General features: G+C 39.0%; 2 protein-coding genes across 5 annotated transcripts in view; one reads left to right on the top strand and one right to left on the bottom strand.

The window, feature by feature from the left end:
• Positions 1-481: 481 nt before the first annotated feature.
• On the top strand, positions 482-12,182 carry apobec2a (apolipoprotein B mRNA editing enzyme catalytic subunit 2a). Its single transcript, XM_006805352.2, has 3 exons — positions 482-765; positions 6,594-6,818; positions 7,669-12,182. The coding sequence occupies exons 1-3, from the start codon at positions 551-553 to the stop codon at positions 7,973-7,975; spliced, it is 747 nt and encodes a 248-aa protein (XP_006805415.1). The 5' UTR covers positions 482-550; the 3' UTR covers positions 7,976-12,182.
• Positions 12,183-21,562: 9,380 nt separating this feature from the next.
• plekha6 (pleckstrin homology domain containing A6) overlaps positions 21,563-25,136 on the bottom strand; it is a 54,641-nt gene continuing 51,067 nt past the window's right edge. For all 4 annotated transcript variants that reach the window (XM_087850440.1, XM_087850443.1, XM_087850441.1 and 1 more), the window contains 2 exons: positions 23,593-23,700; positions 21,563-23,272 (listed from right to left, as the gene is read on the bottom strand). In XM_087850440.1, coding sequence (XP_087706566.1) covers positions 23,603-23,700 — 98 coding nt within the window. In that variant the 3' untranslated portion in view covers positions 21,563-23,272; positions 23,593-23,602. The remainder of the gene's footprint in view (positions 23,273-23,592; positions 23,701-25,136) is intronic.

Genomic DNA, 25,136 nt, shown 5'->3' with positions numbered 1-25,136 from the left:
AGAATGTCTCTCTGTGCCTCTTACAGTTACACTACAGCACTGACAACAAATTTAGCAATGCTTCCCCCACTCTCAAGGTCTTTAAATAGCTGCAGCTCACAGACCGGGCAGCTGCTTCTGTGCGTCTTACTCTGGTTTGACCCAATTGAGCCTTTAAAGGCTAATCCCATTCCTGCTATTTTTAGATTAAAGTGCTGATAAAGTTTTTTTGTTTTTAAATACCTTTACATTTCTGTTCCAAGAATAAATGTGGGTTGTCACCTATCTCTCAGAGATTTTTAGTTATTTGCTGTAATCTCTGTGAAATTGTTCCCCTTACTACACCAGCCAGATTTCCCCACCTTGACACCAAACAACAAATAAACAAAACTTAATATTAGCCAGATTTATCCTGTGAACTACTGTCTCACCTATATGGGCTGCTCCTTTTGACTCTCTCCTTCTCTCATTGGCTGCATTTCTTTCTTCTTTTTCTCAGCCCTGCCCCCATCTATCATTCTCCTTCTTGCTCACTAGTCCTTACCTCCCTTGACAGTATATTTCTTTGGCCATGGATGAAAAATGTCAAACACTCATGAAAAGAAGACAAAAAGAAGAAAATGAAGCTGCTGAAATCGCAAAGGATGCAAAAGACAAAAAGAACAAAGAACAGGAAACTGTGGATAATGGAGAAGCTGCATCAGCTGAAGCAGCAACCACCAGTTGCCATACTGAAGAGTTTCAGTTGGAGCCAATGGAACTACCTCCTTTTGAAATAATTACAGGGTAGGTTACCCCTTTGACAAATTTATTACACAGTTTTTCTGTCTGTTTTTTCTGCGACTCTTTCTTAGATGTCTGTTACTGTAGCATGTTCATTTTGCTGTGGTCTGCGTGGTGTTAGATCTACTAGCCACTGAGCTTGTTATGCGTTCTGTCCATCTCCCATATACTCTTCCAGTATTGCTCCATCTCCAACCTTGGTGGGGGTTTTTTTCATGTAGTTCTCCGGCCACTGACAGGATATTTTGTAGGTATTCCTTTTGTCATCGCAGTTTTCTGCAGTTCTGATAGTTGGCTAACTTCTCTCTGTGTTGCCTTGATCTAATCTGATTTTCCATGGATGATGATATCGCCCACTGATCTGGGACAATACTTGTCATGCATGGTTTTGTCCTACAGGCAGAAAATGCCCATGTGTTAAATTCAGCTTTGGGAAAAAACAATGACTTTAGAACATGTAAAACATCCATGTAAAACATAGATGACCTAGCAGCTCCCCAAAAATTAAGCCAAAATGTCTTTATCGCCCCCTGTTGTCTAGCTTCATAAACCCCGCCTCCTCCATATTAGTGGGAACAGCTTGTTCCTGATGGTCTTCTTCACCCATCTTTGTCCAGGGTGAATGTATCTGTAGATAACTCTGGATCCTGTTAACAAATAAAAAGATCTAATTACACTTATATGAAACCTGCTGCTATGTTTTTACATTGAACATTTTATTTAAAGTTTCCATGTTACCAGGCTGTAGAGTGACCTGTGAGTGCAAAATCTTAAAGGACAACATTTAATTTTCGGATATTTCAGATATTAACACTTCCTCTGGGCCTCTGTGCAGTAGGCAGCTGATGTCATCTCAGTCTAAAATAGGAGTGCCGAATCATTCGACTATATAGACTACAAGAGTAACACAGGTGTGAAGCATTGCTAGCACGAGCCTCTAACACACTGTGCATGCTAAACGGTTAATCTAGCAAAGTTCTTAATGATAGGAGCAACAAAGCGATCAACTATAAGCTGTTAAGGCATATGTTTTTTTAATTATAGCAACGTGGTTGTATTTATCTTAATTTAGCAAGCTGTCAGTCACAGTAAACTAGAGATCCGATATATATCGGTCTGATCCTGACCTAAATTACTGGTCGGATATCGGGGAGAAAAGTAATCCGATCCATTAAATAACACAAAAGCATCTCACAAAACTTGCAACAATGCGTAGGCCAGGTAATAACCTTAGCACGTTGGAGCAGTGTGCGTCACGTGACAGAGCGGCTGTTGTGTACGAGACCTGTCGGGCAGTCTGGAGTTCACACTCTAAGCATCTGGAGCCTTGCTACACGCTGCCAAACCAGGTGTTGTGCTAAGGTAGGTATCCCCGACAAGATTAGTTACCCCTGTGTCACGAGCATTTGCTGGGCACAGAGATCCAGTGTACTCCACCTCCATTACACACAATTAGACATGGAAGTAGTGATGTTTTAGTTTTGTGAAAAAGTGAAAAGTGAGTGTTGTTACATTACCATTCAGTTTGAGGGTTACAGCAGAAAATTATATATTTATTGTTCTCACGTGGTAGGGGATTATTCTAACAAATGAAGGACATTTTGCCTGATAATTATTTTTATCTTCCTGTAACTAAAACCTCCAAAGTTTCAGGAGTAGGTAGCCATTATAAGAAGTGTTTGTGAACTAAAAATCAAGAATGTGGGATACTGTTTGTCCGTGATTTGGAGAGCCCAGCATGTGCTCCCAACGCAAGAGAAAGGAATTCTATCGGGGATACCTACCTTGGAACGACACATGGCTAAACAGTTTGGTGGTTCGGAAAAAAAACTATGAAAAACACTTTTGTCATACATTTGTTAAGTGTTGTATAGAAATTACATGAAATTCTTTAACTCAGGTTAAACGTGATAGAAACAGCTTACACTGACATCCATCCTGATAACAGATGAGTGTCATGAAGCTGTGTTTGCATTTATTTGCACTGCTTTCCACTCTAGAAATCTATTTATGTTAAGCTTAAAGTATAGAAGGGTCAATTTTTTAAGTTGTTGAATACTAACTTTATTTTGGCCTGGTATTGCACTTCTTTTTTTCAGAACCAAAAAGTTTTTGAAATCTGCATAAAATTGTATTTTAAGTTACTTTCTGAATATTTCTTTAAATACTTCGATTTAAAGTTCTGCTAAAAGTTTAAATAGAAAGATCAGTATTGCTGAACTGTGAAATATTTTGTGTGCAGTGTATTTTTTGGATACGGGTATAACCTGGAATAGCTTTAGTGTTTTGTTTTTTCAAACTTGAGTATGAACCTATAAAAAATGGAGTAAAACATTAAAAAAAAAAAACAGTTTCATTGATTATAAAAGACTGTATCGGATTCATATCGGTATCGGCAAATATCCAAATTTATGATATCAGTATCAGACATAAAAAAGTGGTATGGTGCCATCTTTAAAGTAGAGCTGAGGTTTGTGGTTGGGGTTTGACGCAGCGACTGAAGTCACTGCTGCGCAGAATCTGTGCAACATGGCAGCCTGCACAAACAGGAAATTTTGGTTTAATTTCTGTACAGTTGTTGGAAGTGGAACCATGTCATTCATCTTTTATACAGTCACTGGTCAAAAAGCAATCTGTTTTCACAAAGAAGTTAAAAACGTCAAAAAAAGAAACTCAAGTTTTATTTCAAGCTTCAGATGTTTTGGATACAAAACAAGAAAAAGCCTATTCTGACTTTTATAACATCAGGTACCAGGCTAATCTCATTACAAGTCGCTTACAATAATTAATTATAGAAAGGGGCCACTTTTACGTTTTTCTCCTACATAACTGTAGGAGAAAAAGAAGAAAAAAAAGTCAAAAACAAGGGACGGTTTTTTGTATTTTTTTAAAATAAAAAAAATACAAAAAACTGTCCCTTGTTTTTGACTTTTTTTTTTTAAAGTATGTTTATTGGGATTTTTTGATATAAGGGAAAAAAAGACACTAAAAAAACAAAAAAACAACAGACAACATCTTGATGTATTCTCAATCATCCAGGAAAGCAAATCTCCAAAAGTTGATTCTGTTCATCTGGACGTAGCGTTTTGCGGGAGAAACGTTTCGTCATTAGTGTTTCATCCTTTTCTTCTTTCAATAACAAAGAAATATTAGCTTCATATAGCGTACGGGGAAATGCTTGAGTATGGAAAGAATGCTTAAACATTCTCAATAAAAGCGGGACCACCTTTTCAGAGTATTTTTTATACAATTCAATGCCAAACCCATCTGGGCCTGGGGACTTAATAGCTTTCGAAACTTCTTCAATAGTAATATCTGAGTTTAAAGCCTCTCGTGCAGCGTCATTCATTTTCGGGAGATCCAGCTTCCCTAACCAATCAGAAATATTGCCCCAAGATTTCGACATATAGAGCTCTTCATAATATTCTCTAAATCACTCATTAATAGCTTTAGGGCTGATTAAAATTTCGCCTGATCTCGATTTAATTTTGTGTATAGCCCTACTGGCCTGTAGGCCTCTCAGCTGCAGAGAAAGAAGCTTATGGGGCTGATCTCCAAACTCAAAATGCTTCTGTCTGATCCTAAATAGCTGATTTGTTACTTGACTAGATAAAATTGTGTTATACTCAAACTTCCTTTTAATGATGTCTTGAAACAGAGAGGAACAAGAGGAGGCCTTGTGGTCCTGTTCTAACTGTGTTAATTCAATTTCTATTTCTAACAGGCGTTTCCGGCGTTCTTTTTTTCACGAAGTTTCAAAAGAAATCTCCTCGCATTACCACTTTAAATGTTTCCCATAAAATCGAATCAGAAACGTCTTGTTTATCATTAGTTTCCAAGAATTCTGATATTTTAGTTGTCATAAATTGGCAAAAGGATGTCTCAGACAGGAGTGACGGGTGAAAACGCCAGTTACCCTGTTGTTTCGTTCCACAGAAGTCCAGGACTAAAGAGGTTTGAGAGTGATCCGAGATCAAGATGTTGTGATAAGTTGAGCATACAACTTTAGACATAAATTTAGAATCAAGCAAAAAATAATCTATTCTGGAGTACGATTTGTGCACTTGTGAAAAATAAGAGTAATCTCTACCAGTAGGGTTACACAGTCTCCAGGTTAGTAGAACTCAACATATTATTCAGAACAGTCAAAGCGTTAATCAACTGGGAGGTTTGAGTAGATCTATCCAAGTGTTTATCAAGTACACAATTAAAATCGCCTCCTAAAATTACATGAGTATCAGCGAGACTAGGTAACAAATTAAATATTTGTCTAAAGAAAGCTGGGCTATCAAAATTAGGACCATATAAACTCAATAAAGTAACATGGGTTGCATGAATATGGCCCGTCACCAGAACAAACCGACCATTCGGATCACTAACTAACTAACCGTGGACTCATGTCTAAATGGCACTGTTCTACGGATCAATATAGCCACTCCATGGGCTTTACTGGAGAATGTCGACTGAAAAATCAGATTAGTCCAGGAGCACCTGAGCAACCTCTCTTTAGTCGGTTTCATATGCGATTCCTGAAGATACACAACATCAGCAGCTAGCGATTTTAAGTGAGAAAAAACCTTAGCTCGTTTGTGCACATGCCCAAGTCCTCGCACATTCCAGCTCACAAATCTAATGCCACCACTTAGCGATGATGAATTAGCATTCACTCCAGAAATAATAAATAGCAGTGTACACATGAATTGCCCTTGTATAACATACCGACAACACAAAAAACATAACCCTCTTCCCCCCCCATCCCACTTTCCCAGACAAAGAAAAAAACCCGCATACTCAGAGAGGGACCACATGACCATTATGAACTAAACGGTCCAAGGTGACGAGCTTTCCAACCTCCCCCCACAAAAGAAAAAAATATATACCCTCAATGCCAACATAGTTGAGAGAAAAATGAAATAGTCACATACATCCCGATGCAATGAGTTTCAAATGAGATATCAGAGATTGTAAATTAGTCACTGGCTTCCTGTATAGTTCCCAAAAAATCCTCAGCCTCACGGGGCGTGGAGAACACTTTGACCATGGAGCCATGCGTTACTCGAGCTCGAGCTCCAGCATCCATTAGGTGTTTACGCACGTCCTGGAAGACCTGTCGCTGTTTCACCACCTTTGTCGGGAAGTCAGGGAAGATGTGAATCGCCTTGCCATTATAGTTCAAGGGAAACTGCTCCCGAGCAAGCTGTAGTATCTTCTCTCTCACTTGAACACGATGAATCCGCGCTATAGTTACCTGGGGATGATGATCGCCTCGTTATCCGCATGTTTTCTCAACAAGGGAAAGACGATGGTCGTGATCAGAGCTAGCGTTTTCAACCTCCTGTAGCCGACCGCAGATGCTCGTCAAAGATGCCTGTGATGTAGCCAGAGACGCTTCAAGACCGTCAAACCTTTCAGTCATCAAGAACCTTGAAAAAACTTTTATCACCATTGTCCACGTCTTTAGCGGGCTCCGAGGTTAGCTCAGCTTCGTCGACTGGTTCAGGGGGAGCGGTGTCGGTCCCGTTCGGAGGCTTATCCTGCTTTTTAGCTTTTTCAGCTTTTGATTTGGGCATCCTGTTTGAGTTAGGAAACAAGTATTCTTCAGTGAAATTGTGAGGGATAAGGCAATAAAGTCCAAAATGTGAAGAGAGTATGAGGAGCTCCACAGAAACATGTCTACTCCATTCGGTGCTCACTAGCGCCCCTGTTTTTGACTATATATAAGACCATTTTGTTTCTTTCTCTAAGAGATTGAAAAATGCATCTTTAACCGTGTATGTATAAAATATTATGTCAGCAAATGGTTTTTTTTTCACTTATTCTGTTTTATACAGGGACAGGATAGATCCTTTTATCTTTAAGTTCCAGTTCAAGAATGTTGAATACTCTTCAGGACGCAACAAGACCGTACTTTGTTACTTGGTGGATCAAGGAAACACATCAGATGGACTGCTAAGAGGCTACCTGGAGGATGAACATGCTGGGACTCATGCTGAGGAGGCCTTCTTCGCTCAGTGTTTGCCACATTGCAACCCTGCAGTCAAATATACAGTCACCTGGTACAATGTTTGCTTAAAGTATCGTGTGGTCTTGAGAACGTGGCAGTTTACTCGAAACTTATTTCTTGTTTCAGTCAGGTCAGAAGTCTCCATTTTAGACCCACTCATCTCTAGTTTCACCCTTCAAGCCCAAAATCATACATACAATAATGACAGGGAGAATTAAAACTATTAGTTACTAATATTAATGAAAATGAACATGGGTTGTTAACAGAACAGCTGGTTAAAGTTATTACATTTATCCAATCAAATAGTTTTCAGTGCGCACTGAGCCTGAACCTGCTCAGCTAGGCTGTTTCATTAGACAAGATGGGTAAACACGCAAAAGGTGAAGGCATCTGCAGTATTTGAAACCTCAGCAAAATGGATGTTAAAATTGATCTCACGGAAACACTGCAAAAGAACTCAAAAAGACAACTCTATCAGGCCACCTTCTATTTGGTTTGGCTCCATAAAATACTGGTTTACATGTTTGATTAACAAGCAGCAGATCCCTGATTTGAGCTTGAGAGGAGACATAAATACCTTGAAGCTTTGTCAGGAAAGGCATTCATTGTATGTAAAAGGCTGCAACATCTAAAAGTTTTTTTTTTTTCCTGCCTTTTTTAAAGCAAAATTCTGCTCCATACCAGATGGTGGCCTGGGTGGGCAGTTCAGTGTGAGACTCGGTACCTGTGTAAAATGTGGAATATGTCTGAGCCCCACACTGTTTTTAGTCTGGTATATCATTTGTTCTCAGACTATGAGACAATCAAACTAGATACAATAAAAGCATCCACATAAATTAGATTTTGCTGTATACTGACAAGTAAAAAGTATTTTAATTTGAATTCTGCCTTGTTTTTTTCAGGTACGTGTCCTCCAGTCCCTGTTCAACTTGTGCTGCAAAGATAGCTGAACTATTGAAGGACCAGAAAAATCTTAAGTTGAATATCTTTGCTGCTCGGCTGTTTGAGTGGGAGGAAGGAGAGATCCAGGCTGGGCTGAGGACCCTGCATGCTGCAGGCTGTAAACTGAGGGTGATGAAGCCTCTAGATTTCTCTTACACCTGGGATACATTTGTTGAGAATGAGGATCAACCTCTGAATCTGTGGGAGGACTGCAAAGAAAATTACGAGTATTACCATGAAATACTGTCTGATATTCTAACACCATAAATTCTCATTTTTTGCATTTTGGCTTTATTAGAGCTATAAAGTTCTGCAGTGATACTAAATCTGTTATCTGCTTTGGCATTATTTATCTTTAAATAATTTCTTTACAGTTCAGTTCTGGTTCAGAGAGATACACAGACAGAAACAGAGATATCTTTCATAACAAAAGCTGAAAATCCTAATTAAAAAATAAATGTATGTGTGGATCTAGCCTCAGTGTCGGTAGAAAACTGGGATTTATCAGATGGCCACAGTTACTAATGTTGCTTTAAGCAGATTATTGTTATTTGTTTGTTGTTGTTATCTGAAATTTATTACATTTCAAATAACAAAGTTTCACTGCTCTGTCACCAGTTTACAGTAAGAAATAAAAAATATAAGGAAAGTCAATTCAAGCTGCTGGCTCTTTAACTTTTAGTAAAATTCATCCAGTTCAGTTGCACTTGCAAGCTCTAAAAACAAAAGATTCAAAAATGTTCTCTTCCTTTTTATGACTAGGATGACCCGTGAGTATGGTGCAAGTAACATGTTAATTTCATGCAGTTTGTGGATAACAAGTCATGTTTTTGCTGGAAACAATCAAGCAATTGCACACTAAGACCCACAACTAAGGTGCAATTACCCTGTAATCACGTGCAATTTCAGGTAAAAAGTTAGACTAAGGTGCATTGGTTTCATTGATTCCTGCAAAAGCCTAAGGTCCCACAGCATAAGTACCATATACCATATGTGGATTTTGCAGGTAGGAAGTCCAGTTTTTGCAGGAAACATTAAAACAATTACTCTGTTACAGGGTACTAAGGCACAAGTACCCTGTAATTACATGCAATTTCAGGCAACAAGTCAGGTTTTTGCAGGAAACAATTAAATAGTTGCACTGTAAATAATTTTAAGTACAACATAAGCAGTTTCAAAATTTCCCCATCAGGGGGCTATGGATGGAAGAGAGCGTAGAGAGGTGAAGGAACGGGAGACAGGTATAACAGTGAAGATGCATGGAGTAGATGTAGTGATGGTAGATGAGCTTAAATATGTGGAGTCAACCATACAGAGAATGTCAGGTGTGATTTGTGACAGAAGGACAGCAGCTAAAGTGAATATTATGGTTTACAATGAGGCATGCTGTGATGTATGATTTGGCAATTGGCAATGACAAAAATACAGGAGACTGACCCAGGGGTGACAGAGCGGACATTATAAGATTTTCATTAGAAAATAGAATAGCCAGATGAGAAAAAAAGACCAATATGGTCAAAAAGCATTTTCATAAATTTATTAACAATTCAATTCAACTTTATTCATATAGCGCCAAATCACAACAACAGTGGCCTCACGGCATTTTATATTGTAAGGTAGACCCTACAGTAATACATACAGAGAAAACAGCCAACAATCATATGACCCCTATGAACAAGCACTTTGGCGACAGTGGGAAGGAAAAACTCCCTTTTAACAGGAAGAAACCTCCAGCAGAACCGGGCTCAGGGAGGGGCGGGGCCATCTGCTGTGACCGGTTGGGGTGAGAGAAGGAAGACAGGATAAAGACATGCTGTGGAAGAGAGACAGAGGTCGTGTCCAAATTCATAGGCTGCATCCTCCTGAGGACCCAGCCTTCGCGGTCTACGTGGGCCGGGTCCTCAGAAGGTCGGGTAGGCCGGAAGTAAACGGCTGGGGAAATTGGACAGTCTAGCCTTCTGATTAGTGTCACCGCTGTCTCAGTGGAGTTTAATAAACTCGCCGTCTGCTCCTTGCTATCTAAAATATAACAGGACACTGGAGTAAACTCTCGACCGTCTCACACTTCTGTTTAATCAGTTTTCTGTTTGACGTTTATTCAGCTGTGTGAAAACCACCCGGGGGATTAATAAAGTTTTATTTTATCTAATCTAATAACTTTAATCTCAGCCAAACCGATTTACTCACGAACAAATAAAACACTGAAAAAAGCCCAACAATAACATTTTTAGGTTGTCTAAGTGACTTATATATTACGTTTAACCTGAATAGCGAAACTCCGCGGTGATCTGAAAATGATGTGCCGGGAGTTGTGCCGTTCTCGGCAGCTTCAGTGACCCTCGAGCTCCCGGCGAGCTATCGAGCTGGTGGGTAACAGGCGTCTCCGAAAACGTCGAAGCACTTTTGCAAATATGCGATATCTTGATAAACCGAGCAGATATTTGATGTTTACACAGCTACTTTCTCTGAAAATATGTTAAAAGTTTATTTTGTGACCCAGAAAGATTAGTAAGAGTAATTTTAAAACTTAGTAGCGGCCGCCATTGTTGGAAACTGGAGTTTGGCTGGGCCGCGCTATGAATTCTGGGATATGGTAGGCCACGAAGGACACACCCGACCCATCCTTCAAATTCAGGGAAAAGGAGGACGCATTTGTCGGCTGCATTCGGAGGAGTCTACGAATTTGGACAGCCTTCGGCGCGTCGCTGTGACGTAATCGGTCTACAAATGCGGCCTCAGGAGGATGCAGCCATGAATTTGGACACGACTAGAGATTAATAACAAGTGTGATTCAGCAGAGAGGTCTATTAACACATTCAGTGGCTTGCAAAAATATTCGGCCAATTGAACTTTTCCACATTTTGTCACATTACAGCCACAAACATGAATCAATTTTATTGGAGTTTCACGTGAAAGACCAACACAAAGTGGTGAACACGTGAGAAGAGGAACGAAAATCTTGCATGATACCAAACATTTTTTTTACAAGTAAATAACTGCAAAGTGGGGTGTGGTAATTATTCAGCCCCCTTTGGTCTGAGTGCAGTCAGTTGCACATAGACGTTGCCTGATGAGTGCTAATAACTAAATAGAGAGCACCTGTGTGTGATCTAATGTCAGTACAAATACAGCTGCTCTGTGACGGCCTCAGAGGTTGTGAGTGAAGTTGCCCCCCCCCCCCCCCCTTCTTCAAATCCAACAAAAGTGGTATCAAACGTTTGTGCTGGGTTGTGCTGCAAAAAATTTCGTTTGTGCTGCAAAAAATTTTGTTTGTGCTGCTATCATTTTAAAGATATTAATAAAAATTTCTAGAGGTCATCAGAGGTCAACAAGCCCCCCCACATTAATGGAATCAAACAAAATTGGTGTCAATCAGTTGTGCTATGTTTGTGCTGGTTTGTGCTGCTAAAATTGTCATTTGTGCTGCTTCTGTTTTAAAGATATTAATGAAAAGGTAAAGGTCAAAAGGTCAACCAGCCCCCCCATATTACCCAAATCAAAGAAAATTGATGTCCAAATCATCAACTCCAATATTGGTTCATTAAGCAAGACTAGCAGTAATTGCTGTAATTGCAGTAATTAACAAAGTCGTTGTTCAAACAACAAGATTGTGTTTTCCTGAAGTGTTTAACTTGTGTAAAATGAATTGAAACAAATTTCACTTTACATACTTCAATAAATCACTTCAAGTCAATGCAAGTATACTATGTTGATCCAATGTAATCTGATTACATTAAACCACCAAATGTCAAATGCGTTGGTTTGCCATCGTCAAAAATGGTTTATTGTACTTGGTTAAATCACGTGTAAAAAGGTGCCATGATTAAATTGTTTTCATTCAACAACAGATTTTTTTGAGTGTACGACGGTTTGAACTTTGAGAGTTTAAACAAGAGAGAAAAGTGTGAAAATGTTCCTGCCTGTCTGAGAAAAGTGTATAAAGTGTGTAGTGAGGGGTTTTACAGCCTTAAAACATCTAAAATAATTGTAAAAATAAAGCTGGCTACTTCGTGGATTTCACTTATTGCGGGTTATTTTTAGAACGTAACTACCGCGATAAACGAGGGACCACTGTACACGTCAGAATCACTTGTTCTCAGTGAAATATGGTCTTTTAATGCATCATTAAAAAAAAAAAAACGGTTTAATTCTTTAAGTAAGAGGCTAACAGTTTTCTGTTTTCAGTTTGAGGCTGAAGCGCTGGTGCCTCTGTTAGAAAAACAACACAGTGCTTCAGAAGCACTATGCTGAGGCTTGGTTCATCTAACCCGAGTCACGTAATCAGTAATGTTGGAAGCTTCATTTGGTACGTGACTGCTTTCAGTACTTGATTCAATGGTTTAATGAAGTAAATCATTGGTGGGATCTTTGGTGCGTTTTGTGATGATTCTGTGCGAGAGATAGTGAACCAGTGTGCGAGATGTCATGGAGCCAGCGAGGAAGAGAGGACTTTCTGCCTATTCCTAAATAAAAAACAAACAAATAGAATAACTTTATATGTGCTGTGTTTTTATTTTACCAGTTCATTACAAATCCTGCCCACAGGTCACAAACATACATAAGAAATACACTACACATAAAAGTTATAATAGATTATATCAAATGTGCCTGTCCACTGGATAATTACATAACCACATGGAGGCAGGACATCACAGCACACTCCCAACCGATTGTAACAGTCTCTTGTAAATTATTATACATAATGTCACAATACCATGGCACATGTTTTAAACAAGGAAGGTTCATTCATCAAAATTATTTCATAGTGAAACAGACATAACATAAACAGTATCCCGATATCAGACAGAACTTTCACGTGATATTATACAGAAGTTGTCAACTCAGCTCTCTTGAGTGGGCAATTGTAACAAAGTCATTGATTGCAAGCTGTAGATTCAAGCAGCTCTTCATATTTTTGTCCAGCAGATGGCACCAAAGAGGACTGTGTAAAAGCTTTGAGTAATGAACCCTTTTTCAATACAAGCTTTTCAATGCTTAAGAAAGCTTCAGTTGGCCACCACTGGTAGTATGTGATCATCTACACATTTTTTTCTTTTTTCTTTTCACGACATTGTGTCTTTTTAGAGCAGAGCCAAGAAGGCTTCATCTGTGCAAAATTGTCCTTCAATATAGTTTGTCAACAGAGATTATTGCTTTCCTTTTTTTTTTGAATAACTTGCTTTCTTATGAGGACCAGGTGTTCGTTGTGCAACAGTTTAACAAACTGGCATCAGCACTGATAGCTTTTGATCTCAAGAAATAATGTGCACTAACCTTAGCTGAAGAGGTTGATTTTGTCTGGGTTGGCAAATTGGTGAATGAGTCCAGTCATCGAGGGTGTTTTGATGAGGATGCAGCTCCATTTTTTGTCTTTTTCTTCTCCATTGTAATATTTGCTAATGGCACGAATAAATGTAGTATTTCAGCTCATCCAGGTTGAAATCAGGAGTTAATGTAAAAAAGTGTGAAGAGAATGTGTTTATTCTGCTGGATTGTTTCAGAAGTGGTCCTTCTCCATGTCACTCTGCCCTTCTAACAAGATGCACTCATAACAAAATTTCATTTGTCTAGTAGAACATGAGGATGGCAGAACCAGGATGAGATGCTAGCTGCCCATTACAGTTTAACCAGAGGAAGGAAGTCAAGAAGTGCATATACAAATAATAGGTAGAACTTTCAGGTATCTTTAATTTACTTGAGTAATTGGCGATCATGGCTCAAGAGTTGGCAGGTTGTCATGTAATTGGAAGGTTGCCGGTTCGAGCCCTGATTCCGACAGTCTCGGTCGTTGTGTCCTTGGCCAGGATACGTCACCAGTTGCCTACTGGTGGTGGTCAGAGGGCCGGGTGGCACCAGTGTCTGGCAGCCTCGCCTCTGTCAGTGTGCTCCAGGGCAGCTGTGGCTACAATGTAGCTGCCATCACCAGTGTGTGAATGAGTGGGTGACTGAATGTAGTGTGAAGCGCATTGGGGTCCATAGGGACTAAGTAAAGCGCTATACAAATACAGGCCATTTACCATTTTAATTATTTTTTGAGAACATTTAATCTCTACATTTTAAAGAATATATCTGTACTCTATTTTTTGGGAGCCTTTTTCAACTTTATTCGATAGATACAGTGAAGAGAGGACAGGAAGGTAGGGGCAGATGAAGGGGGCGAGACATGCAGCAAAGAGCTGCGGGTCAGACTCAAACTCGGGCCAGCCGCTCTCAACCATATGGCATGTGCTGAGCCGCTCAATGCACTAAGCTAAACCAGCATCCCAAAAGTCTGTACTTTTTACCCCCTACAGTTTCAAAATAGGCTCTGAGGAGAGTTTTTTCATGTCACTGCTAGCCTTTGTACATCAAACTGATTTGAGCCTAAAAATTAACACTTGGAAGACAATATTAATTGTGTATTAATTGTCAAGACATTTTGCATCAAAAGTGATTAAAGAGACAAAACCATGTGCCCTAGACAGGGGTTAAAGTTGGTTGGTGTTGTTGTTTTGTTTTTAGGCACAACACCAAAACAAGTGCAGATGTGTATACGTTACAGTTACCATACTTATATAAAGCATCTAGGTAGTGCTACAAACGAGTAGCAAGAGAAGCATAAAGGGAGTCATGTTTTTTAAGTTGCAGGTGACTTTAAATTCGCGTTTCTATCAGCTCAGCAAACACAAACTGTTTGGGCCTACAGTTTGTCTGCTGGCTAAAGGTATACCAGCAGTTTTTCACAAAGGTAAAGACAGGACAGGAGATGAAGAAGAGAATTTATATTTAAAGATAAGGACTGCTCATTGGTGTTTGATAACTGGCAATTTAAAGCTTAAATATAAGTCCTCACGTTTTTAAATCAGATATTGGGTCTGCATATATGGAATGCCAGGACTGCCATAATGAATTAATTAAATACACCATTAAATAATTAATTACAATTGTAAATAATTAATTAAAATGGGAGATAATTAATTAAATAAATATTTTTTGACAGATTTAATTAATTATTTATTTATTTCACATTTTAATTAATTATTGACACATTTAAATAATTATTTAATGGTGTATTTACTCAATTCATTTTGGCACTATTGACTCCTTCAGGTCTCACCACGAATCAGCACGATATCTTCTGCTCTCTGATTTAACACAGAGTTTCCCAGCTTGGTCCCATGAAAGTGTCGGCAGTATCAAACTAATCGAACAGTCATCTACGAATAATTCAGGGATCATATCAATATGATTTTACAGAAAATCCTCCTTATTACTGACAACTATTCCAGAGACGTGAAAATCTACAGTGCCTTTAGTCTCATTCATGAGCAGTATTAGTTTTCTTCTAACATCCAGATGTCTGCACGATGTGTTTTATAGTTTCTAACAAGCCTTTGACAGTTAAACATAACATGACCGAAAAAGAAAATAGAAAAAAAAAAATCACACAAATTGTATGTTAACCTCGTTTATTTTTAGTTAAGTAAACTCTAAAAATTCTAACAGACAGCTGGTGCTTAGAATACAGTTGAATAACTATTAAAAAACAGATGATGCAATATTTCTGTGCAGGTTACAGTCTTCATGATGAACATGCTGTTGCAAACTCTGCTCCTCTCGGTGGAAATGCGCCTTCTCTTTCCTCTTTGTATAAAACATTTTAAAAGTCAGTTTAATCTCAAAATTTACTGTTAAATCCAAAACACACCAGATAAAGAAAAGCGAATGGTTCAGTCTAACACATGTGCCAGTGAACCATTAAACTTCAGTAAAACTGTGCAGTTATGAAACGTAACTTTAACCTCACTCAAACCAATTTGCTCAGCTGTAAATAAAACAGCAAAGTAAACGTGACCCGACAGACAAAACCTGATTGAATTAAATCCAGTGTTTAACCACTGAGAGCTAAAACTCAGGTGAGGTTTCAAAGCTGTGTGCTGATTGGACATCAGCCGCTGATAAAGTGGGCTCGCCTATGAAGTGCTCTGTTGGGAAACAAGCTCCAGCAGCTCTGCGCTCGGGAAAAACTATATTTACTTATGTTGTGCAGAAAAATGTGCCGACATTGCGTTATATCGAGCACCAGCTGCCCAGTTAAACTGTGACTATCACCAGGTAACGTGGGCGCGTTTCTTGAATTAGCGTCAGGTGTTAAACAGCTGACAGGTGAGGAGGAGGATGCATGCAGGTGAACTGAGGGCCTGTTGAGCTAAAAAAAACCAAAAAGCAGTTAAGCTGGAACACCGGGGCTGTGAGCTCGGTGCACTCTGCATGCTGACTGTTAGCAAAGCTAGTGACATCTCTGAAAACATCTGAGCACTTTTGTAAACATGTTCTATGTTGACAACCTGACCAGACATGTGAAGATTACGCCGCGACATTCGTGGCTAAAACACTATTAAAAGTGTAGTTGGTGACAGAAAAACGGGGTATTTTAAAACTTTACACCACCACCACTGCTGCCTGTGATTTGAAATGCATTCTGGGATACCTGGCTGCCCCAAGTCTACACAAGCAATCGATTATCTAGGATTGACCTGTCTTGATTTACTTTGCACGGCAACCAATCAAATGTTAGAGAAGCTGCAATGGGAGCGTTAACCCCGCCCACTTAGTTTGATGAGTGCGGCTGACAGATAAAATGATTTCAAGGTGAGACATGAAGGGGACAATAGTGCCAAAATGAATTAAATAAATGCATCAATAAATAATCAATTTAAACTGTCAATAATTATTTAAATGTGTTATTAATTAATTATGTCAATAAATTATGGGTTAGTGTGAGTCAATAATTAATTAATTAAATGTGTCGTAAATATTTATTTAATTAATTATTTACAATTTTAATTAATTAATGCCACATTTCATTAATTATTTAATGGTGTATTTAGCGAATTCATTATGTCAGTCCTGGCGTTCCATGTGCACATGTGACATGGAACGCCATGTGCTAAAAAAACAACAAAAATAGACTAGCTGCTATTAAAAGGTTACATGAAAAAAACTGCAGTTTAGTGCAGGATTAACTGGTTAGCTTGCAGGAATGTGATGGATTTAAATTAAAGCATCGTGCTGGACTGGTGCACAGTGGCTGTGGTGCTCATGGTCAGAGTTAGGTTACATTAAGCGTAGCAGAAATTAGTTTGAAGTTAAGCTGATGATGGTTAAATTGATTGATTGAACTTCACCTTCATACTGTTTAGTATAAAGTAGTGCTGTGCGCATTGCACAGATTTTGGTATCTATCCAATACCAAATAAATACAGGGCCAGTATTGCTCATACCAATACAGATACTGAACTTAAGAGGACAGAAATAAAGTATAGATCCTGTCGCACTAGTATTGACCCGATACCAATACCAGAGTTGGTAACGATACTATCAATACTATACAATATCGATCTGCCCACCTCTAGTATAAGACAGCATAAACAGTGTACTGTCAGTGTGGAGGATGGAGCAGGACAATGCATAAAATACCTGGTTACCTCTTGTTAAATCTAGTTTTAAATCCACAAAGATCACTAAACCTCACAGCAACAGTAGTGCAGATTAGCTGATCACTGTATTTTTTTTTTGTTTAGAGGCAAAGTCAACCTCAGACACTAGAGACACTCAGACATTTTTTTAAATTTTCTTTTTCAAGCTGAGTGCATTTATTAGAATAAAAATTTAAACTGAAGTAAAGTTTTTACACCCATTTATTAATTTCATTGTATTATTAAATTGATATAGCACTGCACAAAAATAGCGTGTAGGGACATTCTCCAATGAGCTACTTTTTACTTCCTTACTTTGAGAGCCTCTACTTTTTTATTTTTACTCGAGTAAAGAAGTTGAATCAGTACTTCAACTTTTACTGGAGTATTTTCAGTGCTAGTATGTGTCCTTCAACTTGCAGAATGTCTGTACTTTTTCCACCTCTGTAACCAATCGTCTAATTGGGTCTTTATGTTTACTAGAAATTAAGATGATCACAAATACACCGGCCTGTTCAAACTCAAAGAGTCCAAATTGTCTTTGGTTATGCCCTTTATTCATTCAGATATACAGACAGGACAGTTTTCCTCAGTAGACTTCATGGCAGTGAATACCATCATAAAATGAATTAAAATAACAACAATAAAATATATTATACACAGTGTATCATACAAAATACTGTAATGAAACCATAAGCATCTAGTTAAAAGTGTATACATTTACTTTATTTTATTTATTGCTTCTTTATTTACAAAGCAAGTGAATAGCATTTGTCTCCTTTTACTATAATTTGCATAGTTAAAGCAGTTTCACTATTTTAAGATCCAAAATAAATATAAAAATGTTAAACTCAGAATGTTGTAAAAAAATGTTAGTCATATTACTGATAGCTACATTTAGCATGAAATACAACACACTAGCTTTTGAATGTGATTTCTGAATACATCAGACTCCAATAATCCAATAAACAAAAATCATTATTTTCTGATCCTCCAGTGAAACTACATGATAAATGTGGAAAATTACAGAAAGGTCTTGTGCTGTAATTTTATAATTACAAACATAAATTTGTTGTTAATTCACAGAGAATGCCCTGTTTTTCTTACTGTGGACGCACTGTCATAGTGGAAAAACAGGAACTTTGTATTTCACAGCTTTTCCTATTGAAGGCCGCCTCCATTGCCACCAAATCAATTAACTAACAAAGTTCAAAATCTGCACACTATTTCGTATTTTCTAAAGTTGTCCAGCAGCTGTCATTTGACGGTATCCACATTCAAACTGGATGAAGGGTTTAGGAGATTCAGCTTCTTAACCAAAGGTACCAAAAGTAATTGGACAATTGACTCAAAGTGTTCTTTCATTGGCATGTGTGGGCAGTTCCTTTGTTATGTCATTATCAATTAAGATAAAACGCCCGCAGTTGACTTGAGGCGTGGTGCTTGCATTTGGAAGATTTTGCTATGAACAGAAAACGTGGTGAAAAGAGCTCTACATGAAGGTGGAATAAGACATCCTAAAGCTACAAAAACAGAAAAAAAATCCATCTGAGAAATATTAAGAATGGCAAAATCTACAGTTTGGTAAATTCTCAGTAAGAAAGAAAGCACTGATGGAGTCAGCAACACAAAAAGACCTGGACGTCAAAGACAACAGTGGTGGGTGATTGCAGAATCATTTCCATGCTGAAGAAAAACCCATTCACAAAAGCCAACCAAGTGAACATCTAATACAGCCTGCACAGTGCTGGAAAAACACTCATTAGACAGATTAAACCAAGATCAACCTCTACCAGAATGATGGCAAGAAGAAATGTATGGAGAAGGAGTGGAACAGCTCATGGTCCAAGTAACCACATCCTCTGTAAAATACAGTGTGATGGCTTGGGTGTACATGGCTACAAGTGGCACTGGGACACTAGTGTTTATTGATGATGTGACACAGGACAGAAGCAGCTGAATGAATTCTGAGGTGTTCAGAGACATACTGTCTGCTAAATCCAGCTAAATGCAGTCAAACTGATTGGGCCTTGTTTCATAATACATGGACAATGACCCAAACATACAGCCAGAGCAACCCAGGAGTTTATTAATGCAAGTGGAATATTCTTGAATGGCCAAGGCAGTCACCTGATCTTAAACTAAGTGAGTGTTGTTGAAGTTGTTGAAGACTAAACTTCAGAAGGGGCCGCAAACAAACATCAACCGAAAGTCACTGAAGTAAAGCCTGGCAGAGCATTAAAAAGGAGGGAACCATGAGTTCAAGACTTCAGGCTGTCAATGCCATGAAAGGCTTTTCAACCAAGTATTAGAAACAGACATTTTATTTTCAGTTATTGAATTTGTCCAATTACTTTCCCCTGAAATTCTATTTGATTTTATTTATACAGCAGCAAATCACAGTAACAGTTACCTCAAGGTGCTTTAAAAGCAGCTTGCAAGGTAAGGTAGACAATATTTAAATGAAGGGGTTGAGTTAAAACATGCTTTACTTCCTCATATTTATTTTTGATCAACCCACTGAATAAAAGCTGAAAGTCTGCACTTCAACTGCATTTGAGTTGCTTCATTTAAAACTCATTGTTGTAATGTACAGAGCCAGTATTAAAAAAAAGTTGTCTCTGTCCAAATATTTATGGGCTAACTGTATGTGTCCACCTGTCTTACATGCACTGTGTGAGCGGTGATCATTTGTGTGTCAAATTCCATTTTCTGTGGCTATTGTCACACAATCTGTTCACAGACCCTTTACAATCAGAGTTTCAGGGCAAAAAGCACAACGAATACACACCAAACAGGGAGGTGTACATGTGTGAATCTAATACAGTGTGTCTATAACATAAACTGGTAACTTTTAACAAAGGTGTGTTTTTGGCTTAAGACATCACAGTTTATGTGTCTACTGCATTTATATAGTCAGAAAAAGTATTATGACTGATTACAGTGATTTTTTTTCTTGGTTTTTTTTTTTTTTGTTAGTTTTGTTTTGTTTTTATAAATTCAAGGATTTCCTAAGTACTTAAAAGGAAAGATTGTTTATGTTTGACAGGCTGGAGCAGATGGCGCATGTCCTCAAAGTTTCACTCATTACATGCTATTCTCTGATTAAAAAGGTGTTTCTTTCATTTTTGTGCAGCGTATTTATATTTGTATTTACAAATTAGCAAAAAAAAAAGTTATTAGTCCTTCTGATACTCTAGTCAGTGATAGTATCGTTAACTGTGGGCACGGTTTCAAAGAGGATCAAAGTTCTGCAGGTCCATGTGTGAAACACCCCAAAACCAAGCAACAAAACAAACAACCAAACAAATGCAGTCATTTCTGCACATTTTGCAAAGCCTAAGGTCATGGTAAAAAGAAAATCAATCTAAGGTTTTATAAGGGAATGATAAAACAATTATGTATAGTTCTTACCAGGTTTTAAAATGAGGTAAATACAATTTGAGATGAACATTAAGTTTAACACTATGTCATAATTGATTTAATTAACAAAGACAAAATGCATGAGCAGTGTGTGAAAAACTAATGACATCCAATGATTCAGTAGCTTGTATCCTCTCATCACCTTTCACATACTTGTGGAGCCATCTTGCCGTACTCTTCTATACAGTCACTTCAGTTTATTGAGGTTTGCAGACATTTGTTCATGGACACCTGTCATGAGGACAATAGTTGGGGTCTGAACTGTGGACTATGATAACGCCTCAGTTCTACTCATATCCTTCTTATTGTAGATTTGATTAGATTATTAATGTTTTGTGGGGTTTTTTTGCTTTCTTGTTGATGTGCTTAGGATTACTCTCCTATGAGGTCATAGTATGCTTTGTCTGGTACTGTGCATTGTGACCAAACATCTTCACTCTGGTCTTGTCTGTTCAAATGCAATTGTTACAGAAGTCTTTGCAAACTATGCCATGCTGCCATCTTGTTTTTAGAGAAAATAAACGTTGTTTTCTCATTGTACTGTTATTAACCTTAACATCTAACATGCTAACTGAGAGTTGTAGCAATTTCTCTAAACATTTCATGGTCTGACTTTGGGGTTACTTTAAATTGTTAGAAAATGGCCTCATAACTCTTCCCAGACTGATCGGCAGCAATAGTTGCTTCTCTAAGATAACGGTCTTTCTTCTATGGCACGACTGAATGCTCCAGACCACTTCTGCTATTATAGAGGTGTCACACTTGCTGTGGATCAGTTAATCAAGTACTATTGCACCTGGCTATTACTGACCTTGGTAATCCAAATAAAAGCAATAAATGCGTTCTTGTAATGAGTTTTGTTCTTGTATTGGCCCCATTTTAAAACCTGGTGAGGACCTGATTACTTTCCATTGTAACATGATACTTAGAAGGTTTTAAGTATCACAGAGCGCACTTAGCTATTTTTTTGTACTATATATATATATATATATATATATATATATATATACATATATATATATACACACACAGTACAAGAACATGTTATGGCACTGCATTACTGGATGAAATGCCAGTATTTCAGTATATAATACCTCACAAAAGAGAACATCTTTTAAATGACAAACTACCAAACTGCTCTTCTAAGGTCACTTCTATTGTCCCATTCCATATACAGCATATCATTATCTATAGAAACAAACAATCCACATACCTAAAAACGTGACACAATCACAGGGAAAAGTCGTCGAGGAACTCCTACTGAATTTGATGTTAAGTGCAAAGCCATTTAACCAAATGCAGTATGTGTCTGTGTTGAGGTAATCATGTCTCTTAAAAATAGAACTAGCAATCCCGTATGTGAGTCCAATTTAAATTACATTCATATGTAACAACCTGTCTTGGTTTCCACCAGATTTCAGCTACATAAATTTTCAACATCCCTCAATTTTTTCTGTACAGTACCCACACCAGTCAGATGGCTATTTCAATGTACACAGGTTATAGGTCTCTTCAGCGTCCCGGACATCGTGCTCAGAGACAAACCTGTAACACCGCGAAGGTTACATGACTACACGGCATCTGTGTTCAGCTCTTGGTAGGCTGTATAAAATGTAAAGAAAAACAAAAGATCCATATCAAATGTTGACATAAAGCAGCAACATATTTTAAAGCTGCTGCGTGTCACTGGTGCACAGCTTCAAGACCAGCATCACTAACAATTTGAGGGTGCAGCATGGTATCGATATTTTCAACATCTGTGAAGGCAAATGTAAATTTACTTACATGCAACGATATGTGTACAAGTTTATACAGCAACATGCTCTCAATCACACATCTGCTTTTCTGCCAAATCCTTGGACTGTATCAGCATTGATAACATGTCCAGGTCCTAAAATGGTCTGCCTCCACTTCAGGTCCTACTTCACTCACTGTAAACATTTGGTGCATTATGAAATGAATTACACCAAACATGGGAGCTTTTTCTTTTCAAAAACAATTTCTCCTTTTTATTATATATAGTTTTTCTTGTACCGTTTTCATAAACGTAATTAATTTGTTTGTAAATCATTACATTCTGTTTTTATTTGCATTTTACACAGCATCCGACCGTAAAGAAAACGTGATTCCGTTACACAAAACTTTCCAAAGGCTTCAACCAGTGTGAATAAATATCCATAGCCACACTCCTCACTGAGCTTCACAGGCCAGTAGTTGGGCTGGTTGGTTCTTTAACATTGGCTTTCAGGGTCCAGATGCATCTTTAGATTCATTTACATCACACTGTTAGAAACTGTCTCTCTTCATACTCTCTGTAGCTTTTTTCATAGTTGATCTTCAGCGTGAGCTTCTTATATGCTATGTTCCCTTGTTAGTTTTTCAGTAATTTCTACTTTGTAGGATATATCCTGAGCTAAAAGAAAAAGAAGTATGCTAAGTAATCTGAAGTGTTCCTTTGTCATTACAGTGCATATATAACAGGAGGAGTCTTGAGTTCATGAGTCTTACCCCATTCTTTTGGATTTCAAATTGTTATTACCTCCCAGAAATTAAATTTGACACATTTAAATGATATCGTTGTAAAAATTTGGTCTTTCTTTTTCCATTTTCTGAGACTTTCCAGTTTTTTGAGTCAATCCTCAGAAAGATGCTCCATCAACCTTAACAGCGCCCAGGGCTTGAACTAAAAGAGGAATAAAAGAAAATTATAAGAAAGGCAAAGATAGCTTATTGTGGGTAATAAATGGTTATACTTTTTCTGTATAACCATGTCATTTTTCTTATGATGTTGTAAATTAATAAAAGAAGCATCCAGACTGTAATATTACTGAGGGAACACTTGCCCACATTGTGAACATAACTACGACTTTTCAAAACGTACATCCTTATAAAGAGTCATATAATTTGGGAGATATCACACAAAAACAGCACCAGAGAGTAATATAAGAAGACGGTCTTCTGAATAGGACAGGTGGAAAGGTTGTGCTGCTAATAGAGACTCACCTTGTGAGAATCACACCTTCATGGTGTGGGTGGAGATGGGAAAGTCAGCCGAGGAAGGGGGAGAAACTATGTTTGTTGGGGAGACTGGAGAACTGGAGGCACACTGAGCTGCAGTGAGAAGAGACGGGCAGAAGGTGAAAATGTAAAACAAAACAGCAGTGACTTCTTTCCACTCAGACATGGAGCATCAAAGAAGCTCCAGACTGGGCTTCATGTGATTTGAGACACTGCAAAGTAACACAAGTACAGTTGAATAAGCTCAAGGACACATTTCTTCCGTATTTTTGCAAAGTAAAGATGAGAAGGTTAAAATTTTAGATAATATTTACATCTTTTTAGTGTGTCACCATGCACTGTTTTTAAATGAGCATTTAGAGTTAACTGAAGCTGATAGTCCTCTCCGTGAATCGCTACCTTATCGTGGTGGAGGGGTTTGTGTGTCCCAGGTATCCCAGGGGCTATGTTGTCTGGGGGCTTTTGCCCCCTGGTAGGGTCTCCCATGGCAAATTGGTCCTGGGTGAGGGACCAGACAAAGAGCGATTAAGAAGACCCTTATGAAGAGAACATCGAGGGAACAGTTTACCCTGCCCAGGATAGGGTTACCGGGGCCCCGCCCTGGAGCCAGGCCCGGGGAGCGTGCCCGAGGGTGAGCGTCTGGTGGCCGGGCCTTTCGGCCAATCCTCCCGCAGGCCCACCACCTGCAGGAGGCGCCATAGGGGTCAGGTGCATTGTGTGTTGGGTGGCGGCCAGGAGCGGAGGCCCTGGCGGACTGCTGGAAGGTGCTCCCAGCAGGACAACAGACTTTAATGCTCACGTGGGTAACGACAGCGAGACCTGGAGGGGCGTGATTGGGAGGAACTGAACCCGAGCGGTGTTTTGTTATTGGACTTCTGTGCAAATCACAGTTTGGCCATAACGAACACCTTGTTCGAACATAAGAGTGTCCATAAGTGCACGTGGCACCAGGACGCTCTAGGCCGTAGGTCGATGATCGATTTTGTAATCGTATCACCAGACCTGCGACCATATGTTCTGGACACTCGGGTAAAGAGAGGGGCTGGTTGTCAACTGATCACCACCTGGTGGTGAGTTGGATCAGGTGGCGGGGGAGGACGCTGGACAGACCCAGTGCACCTAAACGCGTAGTGAGGGTGTGCTGGGAAGGTCTAGCAGAGGCCCCAGTCCATGAGATCTTTAACGCACACCTCCGGCAGAGCTTCAACAGCATTCCGAGGGAGGCGGGGGACATTTAGTCCGAATGGACCATGTTCAGCGTCTCCATTGCCGAAGCTGCTGCATTGAGCTGCGTTCGCAAGGTGGTTGGTGCGTGCCGTGGTGGTAATCCCCGAACCAAATGGTGGACACCGGAGGTGAAGGGAGCCACCAGGCTGAAGAAGGAGTCCTATCAGGCTTGGTTAGCCTGTGGGACTCCGGAGGCAGCCGACAGGTATCGGCAGGCAAGCGGAATGTGGCTCGGGCAGTGGCTGAAACAAAAACTCGGGTGTGGGAGGAGTTCGGAGAGGCCATGGAAAAAGACTTTCGGA

The sequence above is a fragment of the Neolamprologus brichardi genome, chromosome 13 (assembly GCF_056152115.1).
Source record: "Neolamprologus brichardi isolate AB-2024 chromosome 13, ASM5615211v1, whole genome shotgun sequence".
NCBI classification, from domain to species: Eukaryota; Metazoa; Chordata; class Actinopteri; order Cichliformes; family Cichlidae; genus Neolamprologus; species Neolamprologus brichardi.
This window is presented reverse-complemented; position numbering and strand designations above follow the sequence as displayed.

Coding starts and splice junctions, on each gene's coding strand:
- apobec2a (XM_006805352.2), top strand. CDS start 551: ATGGATGAAAAATGTCAAACACTCATGAAAAGAAGACAAAAAGAAGAA. Junction 766..6,593: donor CCTTTTGAAATAATTACAGG/GTAGGTTACCCC, acceptor TGTTTTATACAG/GGACAGGATAGATCCTTTTA. Junction 6,819..7,668: donor GTCAAATATACAGTCACCTG/GTACAATGTTTG, acceptor TGTTTTTTTCAG/GTACGTGTCCTCCAGTCCCT.